This window comes from Pagrus pagrus (assembly GCF_965226575.1).
Source record: "Pagrus pagrus genome assembly, chromosome: 2".
NCBI classification, from domain to species: Eukaryota; Metazoa; Chordata; class Actinopteri; order Spariformes; family Sparidae; genus Pagrus; species Pagrus pagrus.
In genome coordinates this window covers 8172050-8189320 of record NC_140186.1, presented here as the reverse complement: position 1 = coordinate 8189320, position 17271 = coordinate 8172050, and the positions used below count along the sequence as shown (strand labels likewise).

At 42.0% G+C, this 17271-nt stretch overlaps 2 protein-coding genes across 2 annotated transcripts; one reads left to right on the top strand and one right to left on the bottom strand.

Annotated features, from left to right (window-relative positions):
- Positions 1-647: 647 nt before the first annotated feature.
- gng13a (guanine nucleotide binding protein (G protein), gamma 13a) lies at positions 648-4025 on the top strand. The gene is made up of 3 exons (XM_084376542.1): positions 648-1085; positions 3218-3325; positions 3529-4025. The coding sequence occupies exons 2-3, from the start codon at positions 3228-3230 to the stop codon at positions 3632-3634; spliced, it is 204 nt and encodes a 67-aa protein (XP_084232668.1). The 5' UTR covers positions 648-1085; positions 3218-3227; the 3' UTR covers positions 3635-4025.
- On the bottom strand, positions 3956-16679 carry chtf18 (CTF18, chromosome transmission fidelity factor 18 homolog). The gene is made up of 22 exons (XM_084376535.1): positions 16448-16679; positions 15665-15754; positions 15435-15585; positions 14700-14889; positions 14451-14543; positions 14109-14161; positions 13878-14019; positions 13023-13247; positions 12844-12941; positions 12619-12742; positions 12200-12336; positions 11970-12063; positions 11774-11872; positions 11545-11675; positions 10917-11031; positions 10569-10793; positions 10230-10379; positions 9382-9512; positions 7219-7363; positions 6986-7081; positions 6019-6088; positions 3956-4282 (listed from the first exon to the last, which is right to left on the bottom strand). The coding sequence occupies exons 1-22, from the start codon at positions 16536-16538 to the stop codon at positions 4161-4163; spliced, it is 2772 nt and encodes a 923-aa protein (XP_084232661.1). The 5' UTR covers positions 16539-16679; the 3' UTR covers positions 3956-4160.
- Positions 16680-17271: the final 592 nt, after the last annotated feature.

Sequence of the window (17271 nt, the reverse complement as noted above, 5' to 3'; positions counted from 1 at the left end):
GGAAAGTCAGGTTAAGTTTTGTAGTCCGCAAAACATTTCTGGAGCTTCACAGCAAAACAGAGCTGCAGCAGGTAATTTACATCCTTTTAGCAGCTACAGTGAAGACTGGCTGTCAATAACATCTTTTCAGATCAGTGTGAGATCTCTCGGCTTCCTGAGACTTTGAAAAGCTGCATGGAGCCATTTTGTTTTTTCAGCTGTATTCTTGTTTATGTTTTAAAACAAGTCCCCATCTGCTTCAGTTGTTCAGGAGAATGCTGCAACGCTGCTTTGCAAACAGAAATGTTTTGTGGACTATGAAATTTCACCCGACTTTCCATCAGCATGAGAATAGATAATGACTTGGGTGAATTTATCCTTTAAAGTCCAGCTGTCCTATGAGTCCCTATAGGCTGGGTGACGAATTTGGGTGAAAAGTGCATGTTCAGTGGTGTATTTTTGACCTCTGGATCACAGATTGTGCCTTTAAAAGTTGAATTTACCTGAAAGAATCAGGGTTTCACACCCATAGACACACTTTCTTACAAAAGGAGACTGTAAACCCCCCTTTAATACACATCTCAGTGATGAAATGATCCTCTGTTCTCGTTTCACTGAGCTCCTCTGGAGACAGAGCGCACAACACCTCCTCTCTGCTCCGCTCATCTGAATAGAAAATTAAGTCCCTGCGGCTTGTTTTCCCTCCGGAGCTCGTCCTCATTTGCCTGTTTCCTGCCTGAGTGCGTGTGCAGATTTCCATACAGGTCCGTCCTCGGCTCCAGACCTCGTTTCACTGTCAAAGCAGGCGGCGGGGCTCGTTTTCTCCGCCCTGCGCATCCCGCATCCAGTCGCTGCCAGAGAGGAGCGCAGGGGAGTGCCCTGCGCCGCTCACAGCCGACACACACAGCCGCCTCCTCCTCCTCCTCCTCCTCCTCCTCTTCTTCTTCCTCTTCCTCCCTGCCTGCACTGAAGCCGGACTCCTCTGCCGGGGAAACTCCACCGACTCTCTCAGCTGTTTATTATCGCTGTCAGAGCGCCCGTCTGCATCCTCCATCAGCCGGCTGCACGCAAAAATCGACCAGCGGTCCTCTCCGGTAGGCCCGACGGTAAGAGCGGCTTTCTGTGTGTGCGGGGGGGTTCACGCGTCTTTCATCCACATACAATCACGATTTAATCTGCGTTAGGGGGGGGGGCGGATGTTTTCAGGTGACCGTATATACTCGCTTTATCCTCACACACACTGACGGTAATGTTAAAGCGGTGTAATGGAGTGTGTGTGTGTGTGTGTGTGTGTGAGGCTGGTGGCTCAGTGATGGAGACGTTTGGAGGATGTTATAATTAAATGATGAAGGCCTTTTCATGGAACAGCTGGCTCCAGCAGGATGGATGCTGGTGGAGGAAACCGGGCAGCCGACTTACTTAGATCCATTAAAAAGATGAAGAGGAGGATGGGGGAGGAGGAGGAGGAGGAGGAGGATGGTGGGGGAGGAGGAGGAGGAGGAGGATGAGGGGGGAGGGGGAGACAGTCTCCAATAGGGAGGACTAAACTGATCCATGGTCGGTCTGAACTCTCAGCCGGGCCCTCTCTCTCTCTCTCTGCTCTCTCCTCCTGCTGTAATGTGGCCTGTGGCAGGGTGGGGCAGAATTTATAATAAGTACAAATAAAAATACAGAAAACGCAGCCGGTTGTTGGATAATTCGAAGAAGAGCCACAAAGACAAAGTGCCTCTCCTCCCGGCGCAGTACAAATACCTTCAGACTGTACTGGAGTACTGCTGTGGTGCAACCGGACGGCTTCGCTCCATTACATTTATGACATGGAGGAACAAAACGGGCAGGAGATAGAAGTAGATGACTCAATAAAGAGCATTAAATGCAATTAAAATTATATGAAAGAAAATTAAATTAATTAAAAAATATCTACACTTGATTAATATGGAGAATCTGCCAAAATCTAAAACATATAAAGATTTAAATAAATACTTTGATATATTGAAATAATATGAAAAATAAATGTAGGCACACATTCTCTGGGGAGCCACAGACCGTCTCACTGGCGTGAAAACAAAAGTCGATCTTTTCACTCTGATGATCAACCGACAGGCGAAATGTAAAACCTCATGACACATTTTACTCGGCATGGCTTAATTTATTTATAATAATTCTATTTTTGGTGCATTTAATGGCATAGTTATTAATTTATTGAATCATACATCTCTTTACTTTTTGGATTTGGCAGTTTTCATCCTCCATATAACTTCAGCTTTTTGTCAGTGCAGACATTTTTTCCATTTGATGAAACTTTTCATGAACGTTTTAAAGCTCAGTTTAAGTTTATAATCAGTGTTTGAATGTAACAAAGTACATTTTCTCAAGTAGTGTACTTGAGAAGTGTAGTGTACTCAAGTATCATTTTGAGGTACATGTACTCTGCTGGAGTATCCCACATATACCGACCTGCTGCTGTAATACTCACTAGAGGACCATTTTTTTAAACCCGCCGGTGAAAATAGTTCCCAAACAAATGAGTATGATCAGTTTTGAGTGCTGTTGCTAAAACGCTACAGTGCCCAGCTCAATGACTGAGTCTTTTCTGACAATAAAATGAAAGTATTTAAGGGAGGGAAGCTAGAAGTATCAAGAGACGACCTAAAAAAAAATTGATGGGATTTGCTGGCAGTAAAATTTTTATCCTTGGTTTTATTTTAAAACCAGTTACATACGGCCTCAATTAATGGGGTCAGCGTGGCTTTTTTAACAACGTGAATATGTCCTTTCAACCACTTCCTCTGTGGTTCAGTGAAACTCTCCAAAGTGGCGACCATCTGGTCTTTATCAAGTTTTTATCAGATATCGTCAGAAATCTATCGAACAGAGCGGCGTTTCCTGCCAAGAGGTCACAAGACGACTTAACATGAGAGGAAAACAAAATATTTTTGCCTCACAAAGTCACCGAAATAAACTTCTTCGGACTAACTTTCCGCTAATCTGCCTTTTTTTTCCTCTTACTTCTAAGGACTTGAAATCTACTCAAGTGAAAGCAGACTTACTGTTTTTTATTAAAAACAGAAGAATGCACCAGAACAAGATTAAACCGAGGCTGAGCGGCTCCTTTACAACCAAACATTCATTTTTTTCCCCCACCCCACTTGAGTTTCCATGTGACATCTGTGTGTCTGAACTCTTAATCTACTCAAGCTTCAATCTGTTGTGTGTTTTCGTCTGTTTGTGAGAGCAGCAGTAGCATCATGGAGGAGTTAGACGTCCCACAGATGAGGAGAGAGGTAGAAAGCCTTCAGTATCAGCTGGCAATCAACAGAGAGAAATCCTCAATCACCGTTACTGAGTGAGTGTGCGCTTTATACACACACACACACACACACACACACACACACACACACACACACACACACACACACACACACACACACACACACACACACACACACACACACACACACACACACACACACACACACACACACACTCTCTCTTCAAGTATCAAGTTTCAGATTCGTGCTGACTTTGTGTGTTGTTGTTGTTTTGTAGGCTGGTGAAGTGGATCGAGGGTTGTGTTTGTGAAGATCCATTTCTGAATCCAGAGCTGATGAGAGCCAACCCCTGGGTGGAGAAGGGCAAGTGTGTGATCCTCTAATGGTCACACACACACACACACACACACACACACACACACACACATATACAGACACACACAATCACGGATGCATATAAACTAAAGAATCATGCACTACCACACACACTGCACTAACTCGCTTATTTACTCTCTTTCACGCATGCACGCACACAGACACACACACACACACACACACACACACACACACACACTATTGCTACTATCATGTTTATTTATTGGGGGACTCCTGAATGCTTTTAATTTATTTCGACACAACTGTGTGTGTGTGAGTGTACAGCACTGAGTAGCTTTCTAGAAGTTTGTTTTTGATGGACTGCTGAGAAATGTTCAACAACACGTTTTTATTGGCTCTTTACACTGTCAATCAAAATAAAGACTGTTTTGAATTTAACAGCTGGTTTTTTTTCTTGGATTTATTCACATGTTTACATACAACACAGGACAGAGAAATACGTGTGTGAGTGTGAGTGTGTGAGTGTGTGTGTGTGTGTGTGTGTGTGTGTGTGCGAGTGTGAGTGTTCGGGGGTTACAGTAGTTCTCTGATGTAGACATTTCGCCTGACAGCGTTGGACATGCCCTCGTTGAACCTGAACCACACGTCACTGTTGCCCACCGCCGTCCCCATAGAATCAACCGCACTCCTCTCACCTGCAGAGAGACAAAAAGAGCATTTTGGGTGTTTGGTCTATAAATTCAGTCAGTTTTCCAAAGATCAACGTAATGTCTTCAAAGCCTACATACAGTTTATTGTCACAGAAGAGTAAAAATATTCACATTTTTGAATCTGGAACCATGACACCATGAACCTTGCTACTGATTTATTTGATTAAACAAATTGATTCAGCGCTAGTTTAATAATTTAAAGTGATGAACCAAATTACTTGTCAGATTTCAGGATTTACAGCTCGCTAATGTGATTACAAAACCTGAACACCTCTTTTTTTTAAAAACATCATCACAGGTGAAGTGAATAACATTGATCATCTTGTTACAATGCAATGTTCTGGTGGATGGCCAGGACCGAAGGTTCCCCAGCAGAACATTGTAACAAGATGTTCGGTGTTATTCACTTCACCTGTTTGTGGTTTTAATGTTTTGGATGATCAGTGTATTGGAAAAGCTCCACTTATGCAGAGTCCCAGTGTGCTGTACTGTGTGTGTGTGTGTGTGCATCCAATCATCCCCGGGTATATCAGAGACTTAACTCTGGAGGACCATCAACCAGTCTCTGCTGATTCACTCCGACAGGACTCTCACACACTCATGCAAGTACAGTGTTTGTTTCGATTGACGTGTCGAAATGTACCAGTTAATCAACAGGCTGATCAGGACACAGGATCCAGAGCTGTGCCTTTCAAAGTCCCGCTGTTGTTTCTGCTTTGAAGCTAAAAGAGTCTAAAAACAGCCACAGCGTTGCCTTTCCAGCCTGATTACACTGCTGATCAATTTCCTGAATGCAGTGCTTTCAGGAAGGTTAGTGATTTTTAATGTCCATTTCTAATAGCCACGACCGCTGAGCACTGAATCTGCTCCTGTGTCACAAGCTGAATAAAAATGAACAGCACCGTAGATACCAACTAAACGACAGGAGGCCTTACACAGGATATTTGTAAACCCTGTTGAAAAGGAGCAAGTCGCTGTGGTTATTATACCTCATGTTCAAGCAGTATATGAGAAATATACAAAGGAACAACTGTGTGTCCGTTACTGGATAATGATAAGAAGTTAGAGAAACAGTAGCTCCTTGCAAAGTGAAAAAACAAAAACAAAAAACAGAAACTGTTTCGGACATACAGTATATTCATCCCAGCTCAAGAATGAGCTACACAGCTCTGTTCAAAACCTCCATTGTTTATGCAAATGTGCTATTTTGGGTGTGGAGCCGTGATGCATTTGAACACAGCAGTCACATTTGTTTCCACTGACACAAAGCTACCAGCGGGCCAAACCACAGGAACAACTCTCCAAACTTTTTTATTTTCCTGGAGCTACGATGATCAAAGGTCTTTTCAGAACGAGGCAAACTAAGGAAGATAGAAAGCGTTAAATTTACATAAGTATTAAAGATTGTTTATTCTATTGGCTGGTGTCCAAACCTTAGAAGGAGGCTGTCGATCAGGCGTGTCCAGTCTTTTATGTTGCTAATAGTAATATGATATTCTCCACATTATGGTGGGAAAATGCAGGTGGCAGGGTTGTTGACGGCCCAGATCGGCTGCCTGCAGTCTGCCACAGGAGCTCTAATTTTGAAGTGTTACGTAACACACATCAGTAATCACCTCTGGTGTGTTTGGACCTGATGTGCCTCGAAGCGTTTTTCCCCAAACAGCCTGTATGCTCACAAGGGTTTGGATAAATTAAGCTACAGTCGTGTCACACAGTACCTGTGTCTGAGGACGACTGCGGTTTCTGGATTTTGGGGGCGACGGCTCGACCGAAGAAGTCCACCTCCGGCTGCAGAAGACAAACACACAAACACAGAGCAATGAGGAGGATGAAGTAAACTTTGTAAGACACTGTCCTCAACAATGAGGTCAATAACAATGAACAATCACATGACCACGCGTAGACACACACACCACCTCTCATTAGCCTCATTTCCAGTTTCACCATTAGAGACTGTGACCCAGTGGCTTCTCATTATCCTCATTTCTGCCCTCTAGAGGCTCAGTTCCTCCATTACTGAACTATTATAACACTGCAGATCATCCACAGAGGCTCCAATGCTCAGTACATACAGATGTTGGCTGCTCCTCTCTGGCTCCACCTACTGGCCTCCACTAACGCATACAATACTGGCAAGAAAAGTGTGCTACCTCCCCAGTTAATGAGACAAGAACAACCATCTGAAAAATCAATAAAAGGTTATTCAGGGGAAACTGCCTTATCTTGCAGTAACTTACAGAAACTGAAAACTTAAACCTGAAAATGTTGTCGGATTTTCTACCTGACGAAATCTTGTTATGGAGATGACTAGCAGGTCTGTGCTACGTGGACAAACCAGTACAGTGATGTAGCCACGCAAATGGCTTTGCTGATTGGACAAATTACTTCTTGTGGCCCTTCCTTGGGTGATGTATTGTAAACAATGCAACATGAGTTATAGCCAGCAACAATGAAGATGAGGAGCTTGTTCCAAAAGAGAAACATCTTGAATACAATATTGTGTATTAATGGTGCAAATGGAGAAATTTAGAGGCGATTTTAAAATAGGCTATAGTCTACAGGGCATTTCAATTCAGATAATGGATCATGATCAAGATTACATACATTGTGATCTCAAGATCTCCCACCCCTCTAGTGTGTGTGTGTGTGTGTGTGTGTGTGTGTGTGTGTGTTTGAGTGTCTCACTTTGGTCTCCACTGTGGTCTGTTTCACAATGTTCTCCAGCCTCTGCTGATAGTTCCTGGGCGCTTTAGGGGCGGCGCTCTTTTTTTCTTTCTCTTTCTGCATCACACGACACGGCAGATTATGAATACATTAGATTATTAACACACAGACACACACATATGGTGACCTGATTATCTACTGGCTGTACTGTATATAACAGCCACACCATCTGTGTCTGTGTATTGAGGTCTCACCGCTGCAGGGTTTCGTTGCAGCATCAGTTGCTCAGCTCTCCTCATCTTCTCTTGCTCCATCTCTCTGCTGATGGTTTGTTTGGCCTGATAGGTTAGCTGACGACGTGGAGGCAGGCCCGGATACCTCACCACCTCCTCAACACGCCTGCAAACACACACACACACACCAAGTAAACAGCGGCTATATAAAAACATCACAAGTGTCTTTGTGTTTAAACTTGGTGTGTCTCCCGACAGCAGCGAGCCGACACAGAGTTGAACCCTGTTAGATGACAAACAAAATAACAAAAAGCTTCCACTTTTGGTGCCATCGTTCATGTTTTCCAGAATAAAACCCTGAATCTGTCATTCTCTAAAACCTTAATCCTCTTACCGCTGATCTCCATCCCTCTCTCTACACACATACACATGCGCTAGTAAACTTTCTCACGTTCTCATTTTATGTTGTGTTTAGATCCAAAGGGCATTGGATAAGATGAAATAGTTCTATGTGACTGTGAGCTATTTATTGCAAATTATAAGAATAAAACATCAGAGACTTGAAAAACTGTCGATGAAATGAAAGAGAAGCTCGCCTAAACTTCCCCTTTCACACAATGGATTAAACACCGTGCAGCTAATATTAAGTAATGTAACCTCTCGCTGACACATTTACAGTAGAGATGCACCACAACGGATTGTTGCAGATATTTTTCAACTCATTTTCGGCGATTGTCGATGCAGGTTCACACACATGTTTTTCCTCTACCTGATTGCAAGTCTCTCTTGTGGTAGATTAAACATTATTATGCCTGCTTTTATAATCAACTATTCATGTCAAGCCTCATATTATCCACCTGTCATATCAGCAGAAATGTTCATTTTGGCCCGATGCTGATGATGCGGAGGAGGAGGGAGCGAGACGGTGCCTGGATGAGGGGCGACCCATGACCATGACTATTATCATAGTTTATAAAAAAGCAGCGTAGCGACGATACATCACATGCTCCAATTATCAGTAAGATGGAAAAAATACACATGTATTGTGATGCACGATGAATTAAGTGGTGCTCCTACATTCTGTGCTGGTGCTCCTCAAATTTGCTGAGTGCTGAGGACAAGTTGAGGAGAAAATGAAAGTTCCTTGGAGCAGCTTTAAGTAAATTCAAGTTAAATTCATTTAACTACGTAGATTTAGCTCTGTCTTGGTGTTTTTCATTTTTAACCACTTTCACATTCATTCTCTGATATTAGGACAGAACAAATGAGAATATTCAACAACAGACCTGAGATAAAAGTTCCTCATTAAAGCACAAAGTGTTTTTAGGTTTAAAATGTCTTCAGGCAAAAAAAAAAAAAGCAGATTTGTAAAGAATGAGGTAAATTATATTCATCTTTCCTACACTTTTTCTCTACGTGTTGTTCCTCACTCATGGCCTCTGAAGACCAGGTGACGATAGTAATTAATTCTGCCACAGTCTGACCAATCAACAACCGTGTCCAGAAAAGAGCAGTCCAATCAAACAATTGTTCCTGTTGGTACTGGGCGTATCCACCGACTGCAATGTTAAATGTTTACATCCACAATTGTGCTCCAAATCCTTCTCCATAAGGTATCAGAGGGTGGTGTTGTGGTGAGCTAGAGAGGGCAGGTACAGGAAGGTGTAGATCAGTAGGAGCAGCAGTAGAGCCAACACTAGAGGCAGGCACCAGTCGTTGGTGACCAGCACCTGGTCACAACGAGCCTGCAGGAAGGAGCCCCCGTGGCCGCCTGGCTGCCTCTCCACCTGGGCCGGCATGGCTGAGACCGACGTCTAGTTATCCCATTGTACTCACACCAGGAAGTCCACGAAAAAACAAAAAATGGTAGTCCACGATATCTCCGATTAATTTCTCTAAACTCCTTTCTGCCTAATTTACAACCTCATTTACTCATCCGTTCATCTGTTCATCCATCCACCTGTACCCCACCTGTGAGGCTTTGCAGCTTGCTACTCAGCTCCCACACCACTACGATCAAACACACACGCACACACACCAGGTGTTAAGGGGATTAGTCTCTAAGCCTCCATGCAGAGAACCATAGCGTGGACAAGAGCAGTGACCTTCCACACCCGAGAACCACACATCTGCGCTGCATGTGTCCACATGTAATATAGAGTGTGTGTGCATGTGTGTACTCACGGCTCCAGCATGTATGCGTACTGTCCCTCTGGCGTGCGGTCCTGCCTGTATGAGAGATTGTATGCCAGCATGGTGTCAATCAGCTCACGCATCTGCTCCTTCTCTCTGGTGCTGAACAGCTGCGGGTTCACCTGAAGAAACGCACACGATTTTAGATTAAACGTTAGACATTTTGTCTCATCAACCCCGGCATGTACCAACACAAACAAAGTGTAGCTGAGATCCGTGTGATTCTCAATTCAATGCTATTAAAGTGAAAACATGTCACTCACATTGTTAATTTAAGGATTCACGAAAAGGAAAACAATACATGTTAATAAATGGTTTATAAAAGCGTATAAATAGTGTATAGTATATATGATGATATCTTTATTATTGAGGCTGTGATTGTTTTATTGGACTATATTTTATTAAAATGTTTCTCTAATATTCTTCACAACATTAACAACACTGAAAACTCCACAATAAACATACAGTTAAATCAACAATTCTCTGAATGTGCAATTAAAAAGTTACTACCTTGGTAAAAGTTGAATTTATGGCTGAGCTGTTGTATTTAATTGCATTCAATTTTACAGGTGCACCTAATAAAGTAGCCACTGTGTGTAAATGCCATCAAAATTGGGGCTTGCAAGATCTGAGGTGAGCAGGATGTTACTAAATGCTTAATAGCTCTTTAAGTGTCTATATAAATATAGCTTCGTCTTTTTTAGCTTTTCTTTACTTGGGTAAGTTAACACGAAAATCATAACACATTACAAGCATTTTCTCTCCACGATAAACAGATGCAGGGCTGCAGATTTAAACACAGATACATACAGAAGTAAACTGTACATGCTTTTACTTACAGGCCGTAGTTTGGGACAGATGATGTCGAGGAGCAGCGTGAGCATATCGAGGGTCAGGCAGAGCTGGCTGATCCTCGTTCTGATGCATGGTGGGATGTCAGCCAACATGGTGGACAAAGCGTTCCTGCTGCTGAGGAGCTTGGAGAGGGCCTGAGGAGGAGACAATGATGACTCATTGATGACATCACAACTATTATATTGATTTTCCTACTTTTGTTGGTCTTCATTCATTTTTGCTTATTTTATTTGTCTTTATTCTCGAAAATGTTCTCTTCCTTTCCGTTTTTTCACCTGAAACACTTGTATTGCTACACACTGCTGCAGTATGACATTGATTACCTCGTGCTGGCTGTGGGGATAGCTGATGCGGGGCACGTGTGTGTGAGCAAACAGGAAGTGGAACGTGATCGACAGAAAGGGAAGGTATCTCATCAGGGTGAAGTTCTGCCCGTGCAGAATGACTTGGTTTAGTCTGTCAGAGAACGACAGCCAATCCAGAGCCTCGCACACACTCTGCAGGTTGGGGTCCCTCACTCGCATGGACAGATAATTATCATACAGACCCTGAGGAAAACAGACAGACGTTCAGACTGATATTAAGATATCGTCATTTTGTTAAAATGTTGATGTTGGGGTAGTGCTTTCTATATTCGTGTGAATAAAATACTGTGAATGTGTGTTCATTACCTGAGAAACCTTTTCATACTCTCCACTAGACGAAGCCAAGTGAAGAATGTTCTGAAACCTCTGAGCTCCACCTCCTGAACCCGATGCCTCATCAAACCCCTCACCGATACGTTTCCTGAAAGAACAGATTAGAAGTTAGTTTAGAAAGCAGAGAGGTAACAGATAAGACAGTGAGGTTTTTTATTGTTCCAAAGGTTTTAAAATCTTTTCTGTTAGCGTAACGCCGCCCTCTTTTCATACACCCTCACAGATCAAGGTACAAAACAAGTCGTTCATAGAAAACAGGAAAACTCTTTGTTTTCTTGTTTTGACCAGATTACAAACAAGGTTTCTGCAAGGTTCAGTTATTAAATCTAAAGGTTGTTGTTTTTTTTTTACATTTCAATACCACGTAGAATGGAATTTAATACCCGTCTGAAACAAACCAAAAGGGATGATAAGGTCTAGAATTATTTTTCAAGCGCATGAATTTAATGACATTTGTCTCACAGTTTTTTCCAGGCAAAAAAAAAATACAATAATTTCGAGCAATAACCTCAATCACAAGCTGTAGAAAATAAATGGATGAATAAATGCAATTACCAGTTAAAACATTAAACAATTTCATGACAAACACAACGTTCTGTACCGTTTTGTACGCGGTAACTGGAAGATCTCCTGCCACAGATGGAACAAGCCTTTGTTCTGGTCCTTCTGCCCCACTGAGATACACTGGATGGTCTTGGTGTCGACCTGCTTGAGGCCACGCCCGTGGAGAAACTGTACAGACAATAACACATATCGTGATATAATTACACTGCACACTACAGAACTGCTCATGCATCAGACAGACTTTCCTTCACAATGATGCCACCCACCTGCAGTGTGTTGATACAAGACCGGATGTCGTTGTCTGTCTTCTCACACAGTGACATCAGAGTGCCTGTGTCTGTTTTCATCCCCTGCTTCAGTGAGATCTGCAAATCAAATAAAAAAAAAATCTGCATAAACATTCTTTGCAAAAGTTTGTGTACTCCTGTGCGTGACCTAATGTGGGCGTGTGTGTGTGCTGACCTCTGCCAGTCTCTGTGCCAGGCGGGAAGGTTGAGTCTGGGGGAACGTCAGGAGGAAGGCCTGCTGCCTGAGAGGTCTGAGAGCTGGGACGTAACTAAAAGGAAAGAGATGTAATCAGATAACAGCTGCAACGTAAAAACAATTTACAACAACATCGAATGACCAAGCTAGAATAATAAAAAAAAAGAATTTCCATATTGATTCTCCTGCTAAACTCCAGTCTCTCTTACAGGTCGTTACAGATGCAGATGATTGGTCGAAGCAGGATGGACTCCTTCTTCTTTTTCTTCTTCGCAGTCTCTGTACTGGCCTCCCCGCCGTGTCCATCTTTCTTGTTCAGAGTTGCTAACAGAATGTTGATTGCAGCCTGTCGAACACAACAGATGAAGAAAAAAAACCCATGGTGACGTTTTAGGCTCCTCATTATTGCCTGTTAACAACTTAAACATACTTTACGTCGTCCCACAAAAATAGTCATTCTCCCTTAACCAAACTTCATAAATAGTCTATTTTAATGCAACAAATCACAAAACTACAAGTATTAAGAGTCCAAATAACTTTTTTCTAACTCAGAATATGTTTCCCATCATAAATTGAGGTCTACCAGCAAGTAGAGCAGTGTGGGTTATTAAGCGTGTCCAGAACGTACCGCAGGCGCTCCATCAATTTCATCAATAATGAGGCAGTTCGGCTTCTCGCTGGCTCCTAAAACTGACTTCATCTGCGTTGCCGTGTCGATGCGTTTCTGGAACACCTCTGCACTGCGGTCATCACTGCAAAGAAAAAGTCAACAGTACCATAGGAGGTTTATAGTAAACGTAATTCTTATGACTTACACCTGTTATTAGGCGAGTTTTCATTTGGTTTGTCTGACCTGGCATTGATTTCCACCACATTGTACCCAGCATGCTTTGCTATGATGTGAGCCAAAGTGGTCTTCCCCAAACCTGGAGGACCAGACAACAACGCCACCTGGAGAAAAAAACTAAATAAATTAGATTTTGCAGAACAACCAAGGGTCATTAAACTAAATGAGTGTGCATCTGTGTTCACCTTGAATCTGGGTCGGTTGTACTGATCCAGTTCAGCCTCCAGCAGCTCCTCAGTCATTTCAATCTTGGTCTTGAAGCGATTTTGATTCTGATTGGCTTGATTGGGTTTGAATGAGTTCTGGTTGGGAGCCTGTCTTTCAGACCGGACAGGGCGGGTCTTCCTCTCTCTTCCGAACACAACGGTGTCCCAAAGTTTCAACCATTTGAGCAGACAGCGGTTGGTAAACTGCAACGAAACAGTCACACAGAGCTGACATCAGCGTGGGATACTTGGACTTGTCATTAGCTGTGTGTTCATCCAAATGTGTTGCAAATTTTAACTGAATTCTGGGAAAATTGTGAAGAGAGAATGCAAATTAATGCTTGTTTCCATCCACTACTATTAGGTGGTTATTAGCTGTTGGTTCATCAAGATAAGCAGTCAATTCTTCAGTCAGAAAACCATTATATTTGGGAAAGAAAAGGGTGCAACAAGATGATGAAACTAAAAGAAAACATTATGTTTATTTCATTTATCAACAGGTGGATGGTCACATCATATCTGTCTGGTCACATTGATCTGCGCTATTGATCGTCTCTTCTCTTGGAGCGGTAACAGCTGATCAGTCATGTGAGGAAAACCTTTGCAGCATCATAACTTATTCAAAAAAGAGTTTAGACTTCCCATTTACTCTTTTTCAAAAAAGGCAAAAACCATCTCAAGTGAGCAAAAACCTGTGAAATTGTTTTTAAAATGTTTTCAGCAACCTTTTCTGAGATACTTCAAATAATAAGCTGATGGAAATCTGCTCTTCTTTTAACAGTTTGTCTGCAGAAATGTTTATGAAATTACACAGACACACTAAATATTGCTTACATCATCACTGAGCAGCTCCGTGTAGTGTCGGGGAGAGAATCTGTCCACCCAGAGTCGGGAGGTCAGTCCCTCTGTGTCTTCAGGATCATTATTTTCTTTATCTTCTGTGCTTTCAGACTCAAAAAAGACATCGTTCACATTGCTGGAATGTGACACGAATTCAAAAAGAAAGTTAAATGTACTGCAGGTGATCAGATTTTTCATTTGTGAGAGAGACAGCTGGTGACTTACCTGGCCAGCAGCTCTGAAACACGCTGAGATTCTTCCACAACCTGAAGGTGACGCTGCACAATTTCAAAGACAGAGAAGACATTTTTTTTTACCAAATTTGCAATCTGAACAGCCTCAAAGTTCATTCATCCACACACAGTTCACAAAATATGACTAACCCTAACACTAAACCAGCTGTTGATACATTCCTCTTTTCTGTAGTGCAATGAATTTACTAAACACATTTAAAAAAAAAAACTGAAAAACATCCCACGGGTCGGGTACATCTACAAACAAAATTAATTTTATGAAAAGCAATGACAGATACTTTTTATTTCAGTGCTGAAATTATCGGTCACTCACCTTCTCTGCCTCTTGTTCTCTCAACACACCTACGGGCAAGGCCAGAAGCCCCAGCGCACCATGGGAGTTTGGCACAATTCTGGACTCCACGACCTGGAGAGACACACGCGCACACACACACACATACACACGTTAATGCAAAGAAATACATATACATGACAAATACAGACACTGGACACGAGAGGTATGAGTGCTGTGAATGAAACAGGGTTTCAGCATCACAGATGAAGAACTGCTAAGGAGTTTAACCTTTGTCCCCGTGTCCTCCTTTTGTCTCAGATAGACTCGACTCCCTGAGGAGTCTGTCACACTGATGTACTCTCCGTCTAAAGGAGGCCGCCTCAGCACGTGCAGTGATGCTGGTGCCGCTGCGGGAGGTCGCCTGGGTGACTCTGGGATTGTACCAAAGCCACTGATATCAAACGCGTGTGAGGTCGACCTATAACACACGAACATATTCAGAAGTGTGTTATACAGAGTGTCATTAGGCTACACTTCTCAAATACTTCGACAAATTCTCTTTAAATTCGAAATTTTTGTGTGAGCAATTGCCAATTTGATTAAAATCATATAAAACAGAAAACCCTAAATCCTCAGATTTGACAGGCTGTAATGAGTAAATGTTCAGTATTTGTACTTGATATATTTTATTTATGTTATTTGATTATAATAAAGGATTAACATAATTACTAAAATTGGCATCGATTCATTTACTGGCAACCAAATTATTAACTTATCCATTTCAGTATGGAAACAAGAAGTCCCTGAGTTCATCCTTTTGGCGTATTGTTCTTCCTTATGCAATGTTTGGATGTCTATATTAAGAGGTGCTATGTGTACTACACAAAAATACATTCCCAATAATGTATCACAAATAAACCCCAAGCTATGACAATAAAATGATCACAAAGTGCTTTTCCTTCGCCAAATTCTATAACATTATGTTTTCCTCTGTCAGACTGTTAAACTCAACACCCGTCCTACCTGACAGCGTGAGAGGGTTCATACTGCTCTGGAGATGACGGCGGTGTGATGTTATCACTCAGTGTCGGGGCTTTGCTCTCTCGAATCTGCTGTGAGTTGAAAAGCCGCTTGACCACCCCTGCTTCCTGCTTCTGCCGTTTCGCCTTCGGGGCTGCAAGGACAAATTCAGAGTAAGTGTACAAACTTACAACACCCAACAGACACAAGAACAAAAACACCGGTGAACTCACTGAGAGGCTGATCTTCCAGCAGGTGCTCTATGTCAGATACGTTGTCTCCTGGACCCTGCTTCGGAGGTTTGCCTGGCTTGGAAGTGTTCTCTAAAACATTCAAGGCACACAATTAATGCAATAAAGTTTTTGATTATCAATAAATTAAGTAGTCTATAGCTTATGTTATGTGTTGCTTTGTTTAGTCAAGATGATAAGTGTTGATCTCACTTTGGGTTCTGGGAAAATATGATGGCCACATTTCATTGCTCTCGGACATTTGCTAGACTAAAATATTATTTGCTTTCAATAAATAAATAAATAGCTGAAGAAATAATCACTATGGTAAAAGGGTCACATGACGTCCAAATTACGCAGACAACATCTCACAATAGACTTGGACATGACTTGTGTACCCAAAAATGGTTCAAACCCCCAAAACTTTAATTACAATTCCATTAAAAATGAAACATTTACAACATGAATAGAAAATAATATGTCAGGCTGAAACTTAGCACATAGATGTGATCAAGTGTAGATTCATTCGACCTTTCTTTAACAGCAAACTGAATGTTAAGAGCTTCAATAATATCGCATAACTTTTTTATGTCCAGTATGACGACATCAACAAGCGTTAGAAACTAGTGGTCTGTCTGTGTTTTTTACTAGAAGTTTATGATGAAGTTAGGTACACGGGGCTATAGTCGGGGGTGTAGGAGTAAAGAGAACAGTTTTAAGTTATTATTCGGGGGATAAACGTTACATTAAAGGTCCTACAAAGGATTGTAGCTAGCTAGTCCTCACCTTCCTCCATCTGAGCCATCGCGTCCAGCTCGTCGGCGAACTGGTCCTCGAAGTCATCCTCTATCCCGAACATTTCGTCATACTCGTCCATATTTGCACGATACCACCAAAGACACGGAAAAGTATGAAGTCTAAACCAACTCTAAATGCTACAGTAATAATATTAAGTACAATATTCCCTCCGCGGCTTCAGCAGCCGCTTTGCCAGAGCAGATTTCCCGGCAATTTTTTGTTGTGATGTACTACTTCCGGGTAACGAGGGTGCTCCGGTTTCTGATTGGTTAGTAAAAGTTTCCTCGCCTCCCATCATGCACCGCGACAACAAAGTGCAACGGTCGGCCTGAGGGTGGCGCCAAACGAGAAACAATGTTTATGTGCCAATGATACAGGTAAGTGATGAAAACTGCACTGTAGTTGTGTCAATAACCGTCTTTATTACACCGTTAAAAGACATTTTATGTAATGTTTATTACGTATAGCCTAAAATGTAATGCTATAATGCTATATTTTAATTGTCTCTCATGGCTAGCACACCTAAATACTGTGTTTGGATGATTGTTTTTCTTTTTGTGAAGCACTTTGAAATGAACAACAACAGATTTGACCTGCTTTTGAAGTTACACCACCGACAATTAATGTCTAACTACGTGTTTTTGTTTATTTGAATATAACGTCCTTGGTTTAATCTCCCAGAAGTGTTATTTAAGTGTAGGGTTGTGCTTGTCATCAAATATAAAAACAAGTAGGCCTTAGTGTTGTTCAGTGTCTATGGAGATGTCTTCTAGGTTGTTAATCATCACACAGTCTGTCTCACTGCTGTTCAG